This window comes from Rana temporaria, chromosome 1, assembly GCF_905171775.1.
Source record: "Rana temporaria chromosome 1, aRanTem1.1, whole genome shotgun sequence".
NCBI lineage: Eukaryota > Metazoa > Chordata > Amphibia > Anura > Ranidae > Rana > Rana temporaria.
In genome coordinates, this window is record NC_053489.1 from 385,423,477 (window position 1) to 385,438,461 (window position 14,985).

General features: G+C 41.8%; 1 protein-coding gene across 1 annotated transcript in view; it reads left to right on the forward strand.

Annotated features, from left to right (window-relative positions):
• Positions 1-14,743, forward strand: part of LOC120911572 (MPN domain-containing protein-like) — a 49,037-nt gene extending 34,294 nt beyond the window's left edge. The window contains exons 2-4 of the mRNA XM_040322536.1: positions 14,250-14,346; positions 14,427-14,499; positions 14,585-14,743. Of these exons, the coding sequence (XP_040178470.1) occupies positions 14,250-14,346; positions 14,427-14,499; positions 14,585-14,706 (292 nt within the window). The 3' untranslated portion in view covers positions 14,707-14,743. The remainder of the gene's footprint in view (positions 1-14,249; positions 14,347-14,426; positions 14,500-14,584) is intronic.
• Positions 14,744-14,985: the final 242 nt, after the last annotated feature.

Sequence of the window (14,985 nt, forward strand, 5' to 3'; positions counted from 1 at the left end):
AAAAATGTATAAAGTAACTTTTGAATGATTAATTTGCATAACTGTGGCTTTATCACACTGCATAATCTGTTCATATTGTATCTTTATTTTTCACTATTTTAACTGACCTTTTCTTTTTAACATCCAGTTGTTACAAGATGTTCTTCAAAACAGATGGTGCAAAAACCCAAATTTTTAGTTTAGAGAGAGAAAGTTACATGGTTTCTGGTTTCAAGCCAGCATTCAGCATGTCAGGCCGTGTAACCTGATCTCTAGCAGTTAAGATCACATCTCCTTAATACTCTCTACAGGAAAACACATTTGTTCCCCCCCCCTTTTCCCAAATTGGACAAGATCTATACGATACACCATATACCATACAATCGAATTGTACCGTTTTTCTAATTTTTAACCCTTTTTTAAAAATCTTTAAACATATTTGGTTTGTACATCTGCCAAAAAATCATGTACATTACATTATAATATGACTTTTCTTGACTACAGCACGACAAAAGTTTGTTTAGAGGACAAACTTGTGAAATTCACAGACTAGCTCCAGCCTAATGAACTGTGAAGTGGCCATTTTCACAAGAACCTCCTCCTCCCAATCCAAAATCTCCACCCTGTCAGAAACACCATGTTATAAAAACTTGTTTGTTTTTAATTTTATTTTTACTATTTTTTACTATTTTTATAAAGTTTTTAGATTGAACATAACTTTCATATTTTAATATTTTTCCTGGGGAACCTTATAATAAACCAAAAGAAAAATAACAAGATGCGCTAAGTATGAACAAAATATAACAACATATAACAAATCAATGTCCATAGGTGAAAGTGGAAAAAAAAGATATTTTTTGATGAAAAAAAGTCTTTAAAGGGACGGCAAAGTTTCTATCCACCCATATAGTGAAAAAACAAAAGGAGATGAGCCAAATGATCCAAAGAAGAGTCCAAGGATAAGAGGTGACTATCCCAAAGTAGTGATCCACCACCAAGAACAAATTTAGCCTCTTACCGGATGTCCGGCGGTCTCTTAACTAAAAGAAGACCCCAGAAAGCATGATAATAGAAGAACCACTGGAGATCAAATTGCAGGTGGGCTGGGCTGGAAAACAATCTTTATCCCGTTCCAATGCTTACGAACTCGATCAACAGGTCACATGAAAAGACATATAGGGACCGCAATAGTGTAATACCATAGGCGTATTTATTTTAAAAGAAGTCAAAAACACACTTACATTAAAACAATGATAAAAGGGCATGTCAATTGGAGCTCCGGCCGGAAGCTGACCAAAAAACCCGTTCAATAATGAAGAAGTCGTGCAGGTATGCGGGGGGTGATCCGATGCAGCACTCGTTCCGCCCGACCGGTTTCGCGATAAATCGCTTCCTCTGGGGCACGGGTGACACACCGGATCAACCCCCCTTAAATAACAAACATAATTGTGAGATAAAGCAGCACCACGGGCGCGCATGCGCAATGGCAGCGCAGACCAAGCCTCGATCTGGGCCGCCAGTGGAGCGCAATTGTAATTAATACCCCGTGGGCTGATATTAGCAAAAACCACACAAATTCTCGTGTGGAGCGCCAGAGGGTTGACAGACCGACCGAGAGGCAACAGGGGGAATCAATTATGTATCCCCGTGTGTCCTCCTCCGGGTCTAATCCGTCTCGTTCTGGAACGCAAATGCGGTACTTCCGCATGTCGTCATCACGCGCGTACGTCGTCACGCGTCAGCGCGAGACCACGCCTGCTGGAAGTCAGTGGAAATCATGGGCCAATAGACTGCAAAACAGTGCGGGCCAAGCCTCTGTTTGAATTAGAGGAAATAACCACACACTAGATGCAGCGATTGGACGGGAGCGCCTCACTACAGGAGGCACAGAGGCCCAAAAAGAAAAAAATCTCAAAAGAAAAAAAATATACCGTAAATAATATCTGTATGGCACTACAGGGCGAGACCAGCTGGCATCACAGGTTAACCCCCCAAGTACCAACAGAAATCATTTTAATTTCTTAAACTGGATATGGAAAAAGAAAAATTTGTTATAGAAATATATTTACATTAAAATCGATATTGAGAAATATTTTTACATTAAATCTCATGCTGTACGAGCTTATATGTAATTGCAACACATAAATTACTCGGACTGCCCTCTCTATTACCTTTCAAGTAAATATTATGAAATTGATATGCATTGAAACTCCTACTAGTGCAGAAGTACTCCAATAACATAAAATAGCAGTGTATAACTACAGCATAAAAAGAATAGACCATAAACATGAATCTTTGAAAAATCATATGAATATTACAGTAAAGGGAAATGGTATTTCATATATTATAAAATATTTAACTATGTCAGAAAAGGGGACAAAAATTTTTTATTTTTTATTTTTAAGAATTATTAATAAAAGCGTTAATATCTGTGTCGATATTAAGCCCGAAAGGCGTGTATGTTTTGACACGGTGAATCCACGCCATTTCTTGTCTGGAGATTTCCCGGACAAGATTACTGCCCCTCCAATGGGGGCGATATTTGTCAATCCCTATAAATAGGGTTTTGGAGGGATCCCTATTGTGCTTCAGATCGAAGTGTCTTGATACCGAGTGCTTGTCATACCCACTCCTAATCTTAGAAATGTGTTCATTGAGCCTGACCGATAGTGCCCTCTTAGTGCGGCCAATGTACTGAAGCCCACAAGGGCACTGAATGAGGTATATAACCCCTTTTGTGGAGCAGGTGATCAGAGGCTCAATGACAAACTGTTGTTGGGTTGCTGAGGACTGGAAAGAACAAACCCTCCTGTCCCTACAGCTATTCAAGGAACAGACTTGGCAGCGTTTACACCTATAGTAACCAGTCAGATTCTCCAAAAAGGTCCTAGCAGCCTTCGGTGGGTCCTGTACACTCGGTGCAATGCGACTACCTATCGTAGAGGCGCCCTTAAAAATCACATTTGGTTGTGTTGGAAGAATAGGCGCTAAAACTTGGTCTGTGGTTAAAATGTGCCAATGTTTCTTTATAAGTTTCTTCACACTAAAATGTTGTGCAGAGAAGAATACGCTCCAAGCTTGGCCAATCTTTTTATGGCTAAGTGGGAGGAGGACGTCATCGATCACCACCGCCGCCCTGAGGTTCTACTTTGGCGTAGGTATATCGATGACGTCCTCCTCCTATGGGATGGTTGTGGTGATGAACTTACTAAGTTCATGGCAGAGTTGAATCTGAACACCAGGGGCATCAAGCTTAACTTTGAGTCTAGCCAACATTCCATACATTTCCTGGACCTTCAGATCACCATTGAGAATGGGGAATTCGTTACATCCACTTTTTTTAAACCTACGGATCGTAACTCATTTATACCTTTGGATAGCTGTCATCTTCCAGTTTGGCTAAAATCTGTACCCCTAGGTCAATTTATGCGTCTCAAACGAAATTGCACCAAAAATCAAGTCTTTGAGAGTCAAGCTTTAGTGCTCTCTAAAAGGTTTGAGGAGAAGGGTTATGATACAGTCTCTTTGACCCAATCTATGGATAGAACCAGGAATACTGCAAGGGCCTCCTTATTAGCAGAAAAAATTCCAGCAGCTCAAAATGAGAGATTCTCTTTGCCTTTCATCACAACCTTCTCTGCACAACATTTTAGTGTGAAGAAACTTATAAAGAAACATTGGCACATTTTAACCACAGACCAAGTTTTAGCGCCTATTCTTCCAACACAACCAAATGTGATTTTTAAGGGCGCCTCTACGATAGGTAGTCGCATTGCACCGAGTGTACAGGACCCACCGAAGGCTGCTAGGACCTTTTTGGAGAATCTGACTGGTTACTATAGGTGTAAACGCTGCCAAGTCTGTTCCTTGAATAGCTGTAGGGACAGGAGGGTTTGTTCTTTCCAGTCCTCAGCAACCCAACAACAGTTTGTCATTGAGCCTCTGATCACCTGCTCCACAAAAGGGGTTATATACCTCATTCAGTGCCCTTGTGGGCTTCAGTACATTGGCCGCACTAAGAGGGCACTATCGGTCAGGCTCAATGAACACATTTCTAAGATTAGGAGTGGGTATGACAAGCACTCGGTATCAAGACACTTCGATCTGAAGCACAATAGGGATCCCTCCAAAACCCTATTTATAGGGATTGACAAATATCGCCCCCATTGGAGGGGCAGTAATCTTGTCCGGGAAATCTCCAGACAAGAAATGGCGTGGATTCACCGTGTCAAAACATACACGCCTTTCGGGCTTAATATCGACACAGATATTAACGCTTTTATTAATAATTCTTAAAAATAAAAAAAATAAAATTTTTGTCCCCTTTTCTGACATAGTTAAATATTTTATAATATATGAAATACCATTTCCCTTTACTGTAATATTCATATGATTTTTCAAAGATTCATGTTTATGGTCTATTCTTTTTATGCTGTAGTTATACACTGCTATTTTATGTTATTGGAGTACTTCTGCACTAGTAGGAGTTTCAATGCATATCAATTTCATAATATTTACTTGAAAGGTAATAGAGAGGGCAGTCCGAGTAATTTATGTGTTGCAATTACATATAAGCTCGTACAGCATGAGATTTAATGTAAAAATATTTCTCAATATCGATTTTAATGTAAATATATTTCTATAACAAATTTTTCTTTTTCCATATCCAGTTTAAGAAATTAAAATGATTTCTGTTGGTACTTGGGGGGTTAACCTGTGATGCCAGCTGGTCTCGCCCTGTAGTGCCATACAGATATTATTTACGGTATATTTTTTTTCTTTTGAGATTTTTTTCTTTTTGGGCCTCTGTGCCTCCTGTAGTGAGGCGCTCCCGTCCAATCGCTGCATCTAGTGTGTGGTTATTTCCTCTAATTCAAACAGAGGCTTGGCCCGCACTGTTTTGCAGTCTATTGGCCCATGATTTCCACTGACTTCCAGCAGGCGTGGTCTCGCGCTGACGCGTGACGACGTACGCGCGTGATGACGACATGCGGAAGTACCGCATTTGCGTTCCAGAACGAGACGGATTAGACCCGGAGGAGGACACACGGGGATACATAATTGATTCCCCCTGTTGCCTCTCGGTCGGTCTGTCAACCCTCTGGCGCTCCACACGAGAATTTGTGTGGTTTTTGCTAATATCAGCCCACGGGGTATTAATTACAATTGCGCTCCACTGGCGGCCCAGATCGAGGCTTGGTCTGCGCTGCCATTGCGCATGCGCGCCCGTGGTGCTGCTTTATCTCACAATTATGTTTGTTATTTAAGGGGGGTTGATCCGGTGTGTCACCCATGCCCCAGAGGAAGCGATTTATCGCGAAACCGGTCGGGCGGAACGAGTGCTGCATCGGATCACCCCCCGCATACCTGCACGACTTCTTCATTATTGAACGGGTTTTTTGGTCAGCTTCCGGCCGGAGCTCCAATTGACATGCCCTTTTATCATTGTTTTAATGTAAGTGTGTTTTTGACTTCTTTTAAAATAAATACGCCTATGGTATTACACTATTGCGGTCCCTATATGTCTTTTCATGTGACCTGTTGATCGAGTTCGTAAGCATTGGAACGGGATAAAGATTGTTTTCCAGCCCAGCCCACCTGCAATTTGATCTCCAGTGGTTCTTCTATTATCATGCTTTCTGGGGTCTTCTTTTAGTTAAGAGACCGCCGGACATCCGGTAAGAGGCTAAATTTGTTCTTGGTGGTGGATCACTACTTTGGGATAGTCACCTCTTATCCTTGGACTCTTCTTTGGATCATTTGGCTCATCTCCTTTTGTTTTTTCACTATATGGGTGGATAGAAACTTTGCCGTCCCTTTAAAGACTTTTTTTCATCAAAAAATATCTTTTTTTTCCACTTTCACCTATGGACATTGATTTGTTATATGTTGTTATATTTTGTTCATACTTAGCGCATCTTGTTATTTTTCTTTATGTTTTCACTGTTTCACCGTACACAGTAAGGTGCAGCTTTTTTTCAGATTAGTACTCTTTAGGAGGACTACCTCATTGCATTAGAATTTCATTAGCGCAGTTGCTTCCAATTTCTTTTCCTTATAATAAACCAAACCCAAGTTTAGAATCTGTTGTAAACATTGCTCAATCCTCAACTTATTAATTCTTACAACCAGATCTGTAGGATTTCAGTTAAATTATCTGAATTGTATACAATTCTTCACATAATCTCAATCAATAATTTTTCTATTAAACCTTTGTTCTAATCCCATGTTTATGCTTTGACATGTCATAATACATTTTCAGTTGTTGGGGATAACATATTCATAAACATTTACAGGCAGAATTAAACTTAATTATCTCATTAGAGAACTTCTTTACACGCTGACATTAATTAACTAATTACCCTATGTAATATCTCACAGTGTTTATGGGACTCAAAACCTGTAATTACTTTAAACTTGTCCGGGACCCCCCTTTGGGATCTATATATCAACCATATTCCAACCCACAAACCCCAGTGGTCACAATCCCATGTATTTGAAAAAAAGATATATAGTTTCATTCAGATGTGGGTGGCACAGTCCATCATATCTCATCTCCAGAGAATGTTTTCGAAGGAACCTCTTAATCATCACCCAGGGGATATCGGTAATTATCGGTACCTACATCAGAAATGCGAGAAAAACTCGTACACGGATATTAGTTAACTATTTTTCAAGAGCGGACACATCATTTCTCAAAGTATCAGACTGTAATTGCAAAAGGGGATAATGAATGCTACCCCCTTGGGGCCACTTTCCCACTAACCCTGAGGGTGGCATGGCATGGTATGTGGAATAAAACCGTTTAAATGTGATATCTAAAACGTTCTAATGTGATACCCAGAATCCCCTCATATTTCTTTTGTGACTGTAAACACAAGAACTGTAGCAATGAACGCAAGGATTTACTCACTCTCTACCACCTCAGCTACCCCATGGAGCCATCAACATACAAAGTGAATCAAGGCATTGGGGTCGGGGCATCCAGGACAGCAAATGAGCGGATTCTACCTAAAGGTAGGTCTGCCACTCTCTTCGTTCTGTGCTTGTCCAATGAGATAGCATGATATTATACCCCCCTGGACAAGCGGACGAAGAGAAGAAGAGCCGGTGGCCTGCAGAGCACAGAATCCAGTATGGGCAGCGGGCAGCAGGCAGGAGATGATACCATCTGCGTTCAGAGTGCAACACTGAGCACCACCTGCGTTCACAGTGCAATACTGCACATGGGGTAGGGGCAGGATGGGGCAAGTTAGAGCAAGGCCTTCAGCAGAAAACAGCATTTGGGCGGGGCCCATGTCTCCATCAGCCGGGGCATCATGGGCAGAACATGAGGGAAATGAAGGGATAATAATCATAGTAACATGCCCTGGGTACCACATTACAACAACCAAACTGGCAAAAAGCCCTCTATGTATCAGGTCATGAATCACATACCATCGTCAGGGTAAGTAGGCAAGGCTGTCTCTAACCGATAAAATGATAAGAATCAGAGTCTCCACTTTATATATATATATATATATATATATATATATATATATATATATATATATATATATATAAATCAAGCTCAGCGGAAGGAAATAAGCTACAAAGGTAAGTTAGTAAAAAAAACAGGCGACTGTCTTTTAAAAACCTTTCGCCTAATTGTTTTTTTCGTCCCTCAGCAGGAGAGGGGGGAGATGAGAAAGAAAAAGAGGGAATTAATTACTTTCCAGCACAGAAAGAGTTAACTAAGGAAGGGGGAGGGGGGTGAAGGGGCCCAGGCACACCCAGTTTGTGCCACCATTACAGGGAGGGGCATGATTTCATATTTGTGATCAGAAAGTCAGCTTAGGACTATTAAAAAAAATAAGCCCCAATTTACACATAGATTCGGATATACAAATAGCCTGGGCTGTCCCAAAACCTCACATTTCTGTAAATTATGAGGTACTACAATCCCATCCTATACATCAATCATAAAGAAACAGTGGCAATATCCCAGTTCAACCATTTTAAAAACCTGTCTCCTACGTATTTTTTTCCTGTTTTCCTCGTAACAGCTAACACATGTGGTCAATAAGACACAGGAAGGGTTAAGTATGCCATCAGACAGACACAGCATTCTTTGAAAAAAAAAAAACTAAAGAGTTAAGTATGCAGTGAGGGGAGGGGGGCCATCTCTGCCTCTGTTAACCAGCAGAGAAATCTGAAACTCCAGGGGGGGAGGTGCGAAGGGGGAAACCTTCACGCAGCCAGCTTTCGGACTGCTTGCTGTAATCATACAAAAACACATGTAAAAATGCACCGACAGACAATACATACACAGAACACGATATACATGGAATACGACTCTTTCAGCTCTTCTGTCTGCAGGGCGCTAATTCTTAACCCCTAGCCCCAAAAATATGAAAAAGCAAAACATACATAAATGTATTTTGTCTCTATACACATATGTATAATGTAAAAAGAAAACCCTCAGAACTCCCTGCCCTCCAAATCATAGCCCTTCTGGCTACGCCAAATCTTGACTATTCCAGTCAAGCCAAATCCTAGCGCTCCTCGCTAGGCCAAAGCAACCCCCAATATATTTGTTCCCCAGCTCTCTTAGCCAGGGCAACCCCCAATTTAAACACCCTGCCCTCCAAATCGTAGCCCTCCTGGCTACGCCAAATCTTGACTATTCCAGTCAAGCCAAATCCTAGCGCTCCTCGCTAGGCCAAAGCAACCCCCAATTTACCCCCCAAAATAAGGATCCTAGCTCTCTTATCCAGGGCAACCCCCCAATTTAATCCCCAAAAATACCTCACTTAGCTCCTCTTAGTTAAGTGCCCTTAACTCCCTTAGTTAAGCGAACCCCAAAAACCTCTTAGCTCCCTTAGCCAAGACAAAAAAAATTAAATGAACCCCAAAAACCTCTTCTTTCAGACCAGACATATTGACATGTGCATACTGCCAACCTCACAACCAACACCAGCAAATCATGGATGTTTTAGGAAGGAATCCAGTGACAGCATGCACACATAAACATCTCCACCCCAAGACCGGACCGGCTCAGGACCCCTGAAAGGAAGATACTGTCCACCCACCGCCTACAGACATACCCCTGAAACAGTCACATTCAAACTAACAGAAAACAAATACTGTATATCAAACATGAGACATAGACATCAAGCCGGCAGATAGGAAGGAGCGGGTTCTCTTTAAAAAGATACTTGCTCGAGAACAGCCGTCTTTGATTGGGAAAGCGCAAGACGCCTGCACGGAAGTCAAGGTGATCAGCCTGTCGCCATCCGTACAGATGCGTTGCATTTCCAAAATAAAGCAAAGTACCCACGTTGGGCCCAAAAGGTAATAGATTAATGAATTTCCTGACACAATTTCTCAGGGTGAAACCTATCCTGCCGTTTGATTCAAATTAATATGGTGAGACAGTGCAATCTATAGACAAAACAGACCACATCTCACTTTTCCAATGTTCACCAGCAAAGAGAGCGAGCGGGCTATAGCCCACACAGCTTTATTAAAAGCATAGAATCACAAATACATGCATTTGATTGGTTAGCTTACACATTTCCCAGCCCCCCCAGTGTGGCTTGTCCTTGGCATGAAGATCTCATTGGTCAGTCCATATAGGGATGGTTTCCTCCCATAAGTCCATTCCTGGGAAGGCTGCACACACATTCAGTGTAAAAAGTTCATTCAGCTCTGCACGTTTTCTTCCAAGCGTCACACAAGGGGGGGAAGAGGTGGTTTTCCTCTTACAACTGAGTCCATACAGAGCAAGGAACGAGAAGGGGGTTTTGGAATAAAGCTATCTAGGAATGCAGTAGGGGGAAGGGCCGGAAGACACATTTGTAACACGAGGGGAAAAGGCAGGATGACAGTATTTGCTCTCAATCTTCAGTCTTTTTGTTCTTCATATTTTTAATGCTGAGTTCATTACTTTTAAAACTTAATTTCATATCTGACAAATCTTATCAAGGAAAATAAGCAGTATTGATCATTCCTATACATACATATGCATAATGCGTATAAAAACAAATAAACAGTATAAGGAATATAGGAAAAATAAACATTTCAGTGATTCTAATAATAAAAAGAATTAGCCTAATTTGAAAATAGGGATTTTAGAATCATCTCCACCACAATGATAAGTACTAATGAAAAAAAAAAAATTCCAGCTGCATAATCAGCTGTGTGTCTGTGAATGCTCAGCCTGTTTGTGGCTGTAAAATCGAATTAGCTCTCCTCTGCACCAGCACTAGACTGAGAAATGCAGGGATTGTGGATTATATGTTTTATTCACACACTACAGACAGAGGTCATGCATTAACCTGTGCGGTACCATGCCACATGTTTGTACACAAACAGAAATTGCTGGTAAAGGAATATGAAGATTTACTCCACTATAGTCTGCGTGTACAAGCCAACAAATGACACCATTAACCGATTGCCGATCAGCCGCCGGGCACCCACGATCGCTCGTTACAGAGCGATAACCGGGAGCTGTGTGTGTAAACACACAGCTCCCGGTCCTGTCAGGGGGAGAAATGCCTGATTGTCTGTATTCAATGTATGAACAGCGATCTGTCATTTCCCCAAGTCAGTCCCACCCCCCCTTCAGTTTCAACACACACAGGGAACATAATTAACCCCTTCCTCGCCCCCTAGTGTTAACCCCTTCCCTGCCAGTGGCATTTTTATAGTAATCAATGCATTTTTATAGCACTGATCGCTATAAAAATGCCAATAGTCCCAAAAATGTGTCCAAAGTGTTCGAAGTGTCCGCCATAAGGTCGCAGTACCGATAAAAATCGACGATCGCCGCCATTACTAGTAAAAAAAAAATATTAATAAAAATGCCATAAAACTATCCCCTATTTTGTAGACGCTATAACTTTTGCGCAAACCAATCAATAAACGCTTATTGCAATATTTTTTACGAAAAATATGTAGAAGAATACGTATCGGTCTAAACTGAGGAAAAAAATAGTTTTTTATATATTTTTGGGGATGTTTATTACAGCGAAAAGTAAAAAATATTTTTTTTTCAAAATTGTCACTCTATTTTTGTTTATAGCGCAATTTTGTTTGTGAGCAATGTCGCACAACCGCGCAATTGTCAGTTAAAGCGACGCAGTGCCAAATTGCAAAAAGTGGCCCGGTCATTGACCAGTAATAAGGGCCCCTCTTTGCATTGCATTAACACCTGTCCGTACAGTGGGGGGTTCACACATAATCCGGTGACTTCAGGCACCGGGATTGTGTGTAAAACTGACAGACAAACTCCTGCCTGGCAGGTGAAAGCATTCAGCAGCTGCTGCCCATTTGCCTCACACACATCGCACCATGCTTTCCGGGCTCCTCTTGCCCATTTGGGGCCTAGGAGCAAAATGGCAGGTGCCGACGCCTTCCCTTCTTGTTGTGACACAGAAAGTGACATCTTTGACGTTGGTTCCGGATCAACCTTTCTGTGACCCCGGCTAGATTAGCCTGGAAAGAATCAGTGGAGCCCAATTGAGACACCTGGGGTATTTTAGACCCTCCATGTTTTATCAAAAAGAGAACTTGTCACATAAAAAACATCACATAGGGGGACAAGTCCCCTATGCAATGAAAACATTTTTTTTGTAAAAGTTTTGTTTTTTGTGCAAAAAAAATAAGCTACACCCAAGCACATAAAATTCCCCCCACATATGCACACATACGAACGTAAACACATGCGTTGGGTGTGCCTATGCGTGAAAACCCTGATTGCAATACACATGTTAGATTTCACTGCACATGCCAGAATGAGAGCAATAATTCTAACACAAGACCTCCGTAACACTAAACTGATACCTATAGGGGGCTTTTGAAGCGTCGCCTATAGAAAATAAAGGGCACTGAAGTTTGTCGCCATTTCACAGGTGCACATAAATTTAAGGTTGGACATTGGGTAACTATTTACTCGGTGCAACCTCGTCTTTTGTATTTTACCAAATATTTCGGTAGTTTATTGCATTTGTTTGCCCCAAAAATTCACTTTAGTGTGTTCTTACTGAAATTTTGCATTCTCTAGACCTTTGCGGTAATAACATGTGACATAAAACATTGGAACTACCACTATTTTATTCTCTAAGGTTTCTGCTTTCAGAAAATATATATCTCTGAGTCCGGCCGTCATATCTATGCGCCTGATTCATAGAATCAGGTTACGCATAGATAGCCCTAAGATCCGACAGGTGTAAGTGACTTACACCGTCGGATCTTAGGCTGCAGTCATAACCTGAGTCCTATAGAAAGCTGAAGACACCTTAAGCAGGTACAATGGGTCTTCTAGACCAAAAAGGTGCCTACCAAGCTTGATGTCCTCAACATCACTGTCTGGACCCAAGCCGATCTCCTCATTAGAAGAAAGCTTGGATTTTGCCTGGCTTTCTGCTTCCTCTATCTCATTGTCATTATTCAATCACTTGGGACAAAAAAAAATATTCAATGGACTCGACATGCCTCTCAGCAAATAGCTTGGGGTGTCTACTTTCCAAAATGGGGTCATTTGGGGGGGGTTTTGTACTGCCCTGCCATTTTAGCACCTCAAGAAATGAGATAGGCAGTCATAAATTAAAAGCTGTGTAAATTCCATAAAATGTACCCTAGTTTGTAGCGGGAAATTTTAGGGACGGAGCATGCGCAGTACGTTCGGCGCGGGAACGCGCCTAATTTAAATGGTCCCCGCCCCATTTGAATTAGGCGGGCTTGCGCCGGGCGGATTTACGATACGGCGCCGCAAGTTTACAGGTAAGTGCTTTGTGAATCAGGCACTTACGCTGTAAACTTGCGGCGGTGTAACGTAAATGGGATACGTTACGCTGCCGCAGCGTAGCCCAATTCTACGTGAATCTGGCCCATTTTGTGAGAACCCTAGAAATTAGGGGGAAAAGATCTGTCATTGTCTAGATGTCAGGAGATGCCTCCTTACATATTTGCATAGGGTTAAGGATCTTAGAAAATCTTATCATTTTTTAATCCTTTTCTCTGGACCTAGAAAGGGACTCCAAGCATCAAAGTCCTCAGTCTTAAGGTGGATAAGACAAGCCATTATTATAGCGTATGAAAGCTCAGGCACACCTGCACCAGAAAAGTTGAGAGCACACTCAACTAGAGCTCTAGCAACCTCATGGTTGCTAGAAAAAGCAGGGGCCTCCTGGGAGCAGATCCATAACGCAGCCACCTGGTCCAGTCAAGACATCTTCCTGAAGCACTACCAAGTGGAGGTCCTATTGCAGCAAGACCTAGCCTTTGGTCGAAAAGTGTTACAGGCAGTGGTCCCACCCTAAGGTAGGCCTGTGGATTCCTTTATTATCCTCTCATGTGTTGATGTCTTGGAAGGTGAGGTGAAAAAAACTACGGTTACTTACCAAAAACTGTGTTTCTACGAAAACCTTCCAGGACGGCAGGCCTACTTCCCGCCCTGTTATGGGTGGAGGAGTATGTACACATTAATTGGTAAGTACCTAAATGTTGGAATAACCCCTGTGAACTGGTGGGAGTATGACTTTACAACTACCGAGGGACAAGGAGTAAGGTGGGGCCTTATAAACAGCTGTGATTTGATTGTGTTTCCTGTTGGGTAGAGCCTATCATCTCTCATGTGTTGCCGTCCTGGAAGGTTTCATAGAAACAGCGTTATCGGTAAGTAACCGTCGTTTTTTTAAACGTGTGCAAAAATCACAAAGTATAAAGGTTAACTCCTTCCTGCTGACTGCCTCCCGGTCCTTTAAGTGTTCTAAAAGCCACAGAGGTGGGGATTTAGGTCATGTGACCACTGTGATTGACTGTCACAGCAGTCACATGATCGGCAAGCCCCTGATTGCTAGTAAGCATGGAGAGCATTCCAGTAACCACCAGCTACTGTGGTTGGAGCACATAGAGAGCGCACTCTCAGCACAGTAAGTGGTTTAAACAGGCCGCATATATGGGGCTGCTCGGCATGACACATATATGTGTGCAGGTGGGGTGAAGAGGTTAAGAAAGCCCCTTCACTTGAATGGGCCTCCTAATGTGCCTAAAAAAGGTGCTTGTACTATTTTTTAGCAAGGCAGTTAATAGCTTAGTGCATTGTTTTGGTGCTTTGCAATGCAGGTACATAGGGATGCCAATGAATGGCGCCAGAGTGCACTATTGCACAAAAACATTCATTGCTGCATGTGACAGCTCCTCTGTGTATGTATCTAGCTTTACTGCTTATGTCACAGTAACTCAGTATACATGGTGAACATTTGATCCTTCTGCTGCTGTTCTAGAGACCCGCATACCTTGGTTCAGCTTACCTCTTTTATGGCGATAAACAAATTTCAGCCTTTCCATGTATCCATTTGCAGTAATGCTCTTCTACTTCTGGTGAGTCTTAGACATTTTTAGCTTTCTATTCTGTTTTCTTTATACAGTAAGTCTTCTGTAATTCTGATTTCTCATTGTAGGATTTCCATAGCCATCTAACACAAAGTGAAGTAGCTGGATATCTTGGGGGACAATGGGATACCAACAGCCAGTGTGAGCTTTTTTTCTTTTTTGAAATTGAGTCATGGTAATTTTTCCCTTGGGCCTCAGCATAAGGTAAAACTGTGTTTCTTTATAGTACTTACTGTGCTCCGTGCCTTTCCCTGCCGTTCTCGTCTCAGAGACACAGAGACCGCTGCTGCAGCAGAAGAGGAGGTGATATGTGGGGAAAGTACATTTTTATGTAGTTGGCTAAGATAGCATGAATGACCTTTACAGACATGAGAATAAAATAATGTGAGGCAGATTCGCAATAAATTGCTTTGTTATATAGGAGATTTTTAATACTTTTGTGCCATAAAATAAAAGAAGAACTAAAAAAATAATCTGCTGGGTTACAAATTGTTAAATCTCGAAATCTCAGGGGGGTCTATGCCATTGCATGTTATTTGCAATGTACAGTTTAACCACTTAAGACCCGGACCTTTATGCAGGTAAAGGACCCAATGTGTTTTTACAATTTGGCACTGCGCTGCTTTA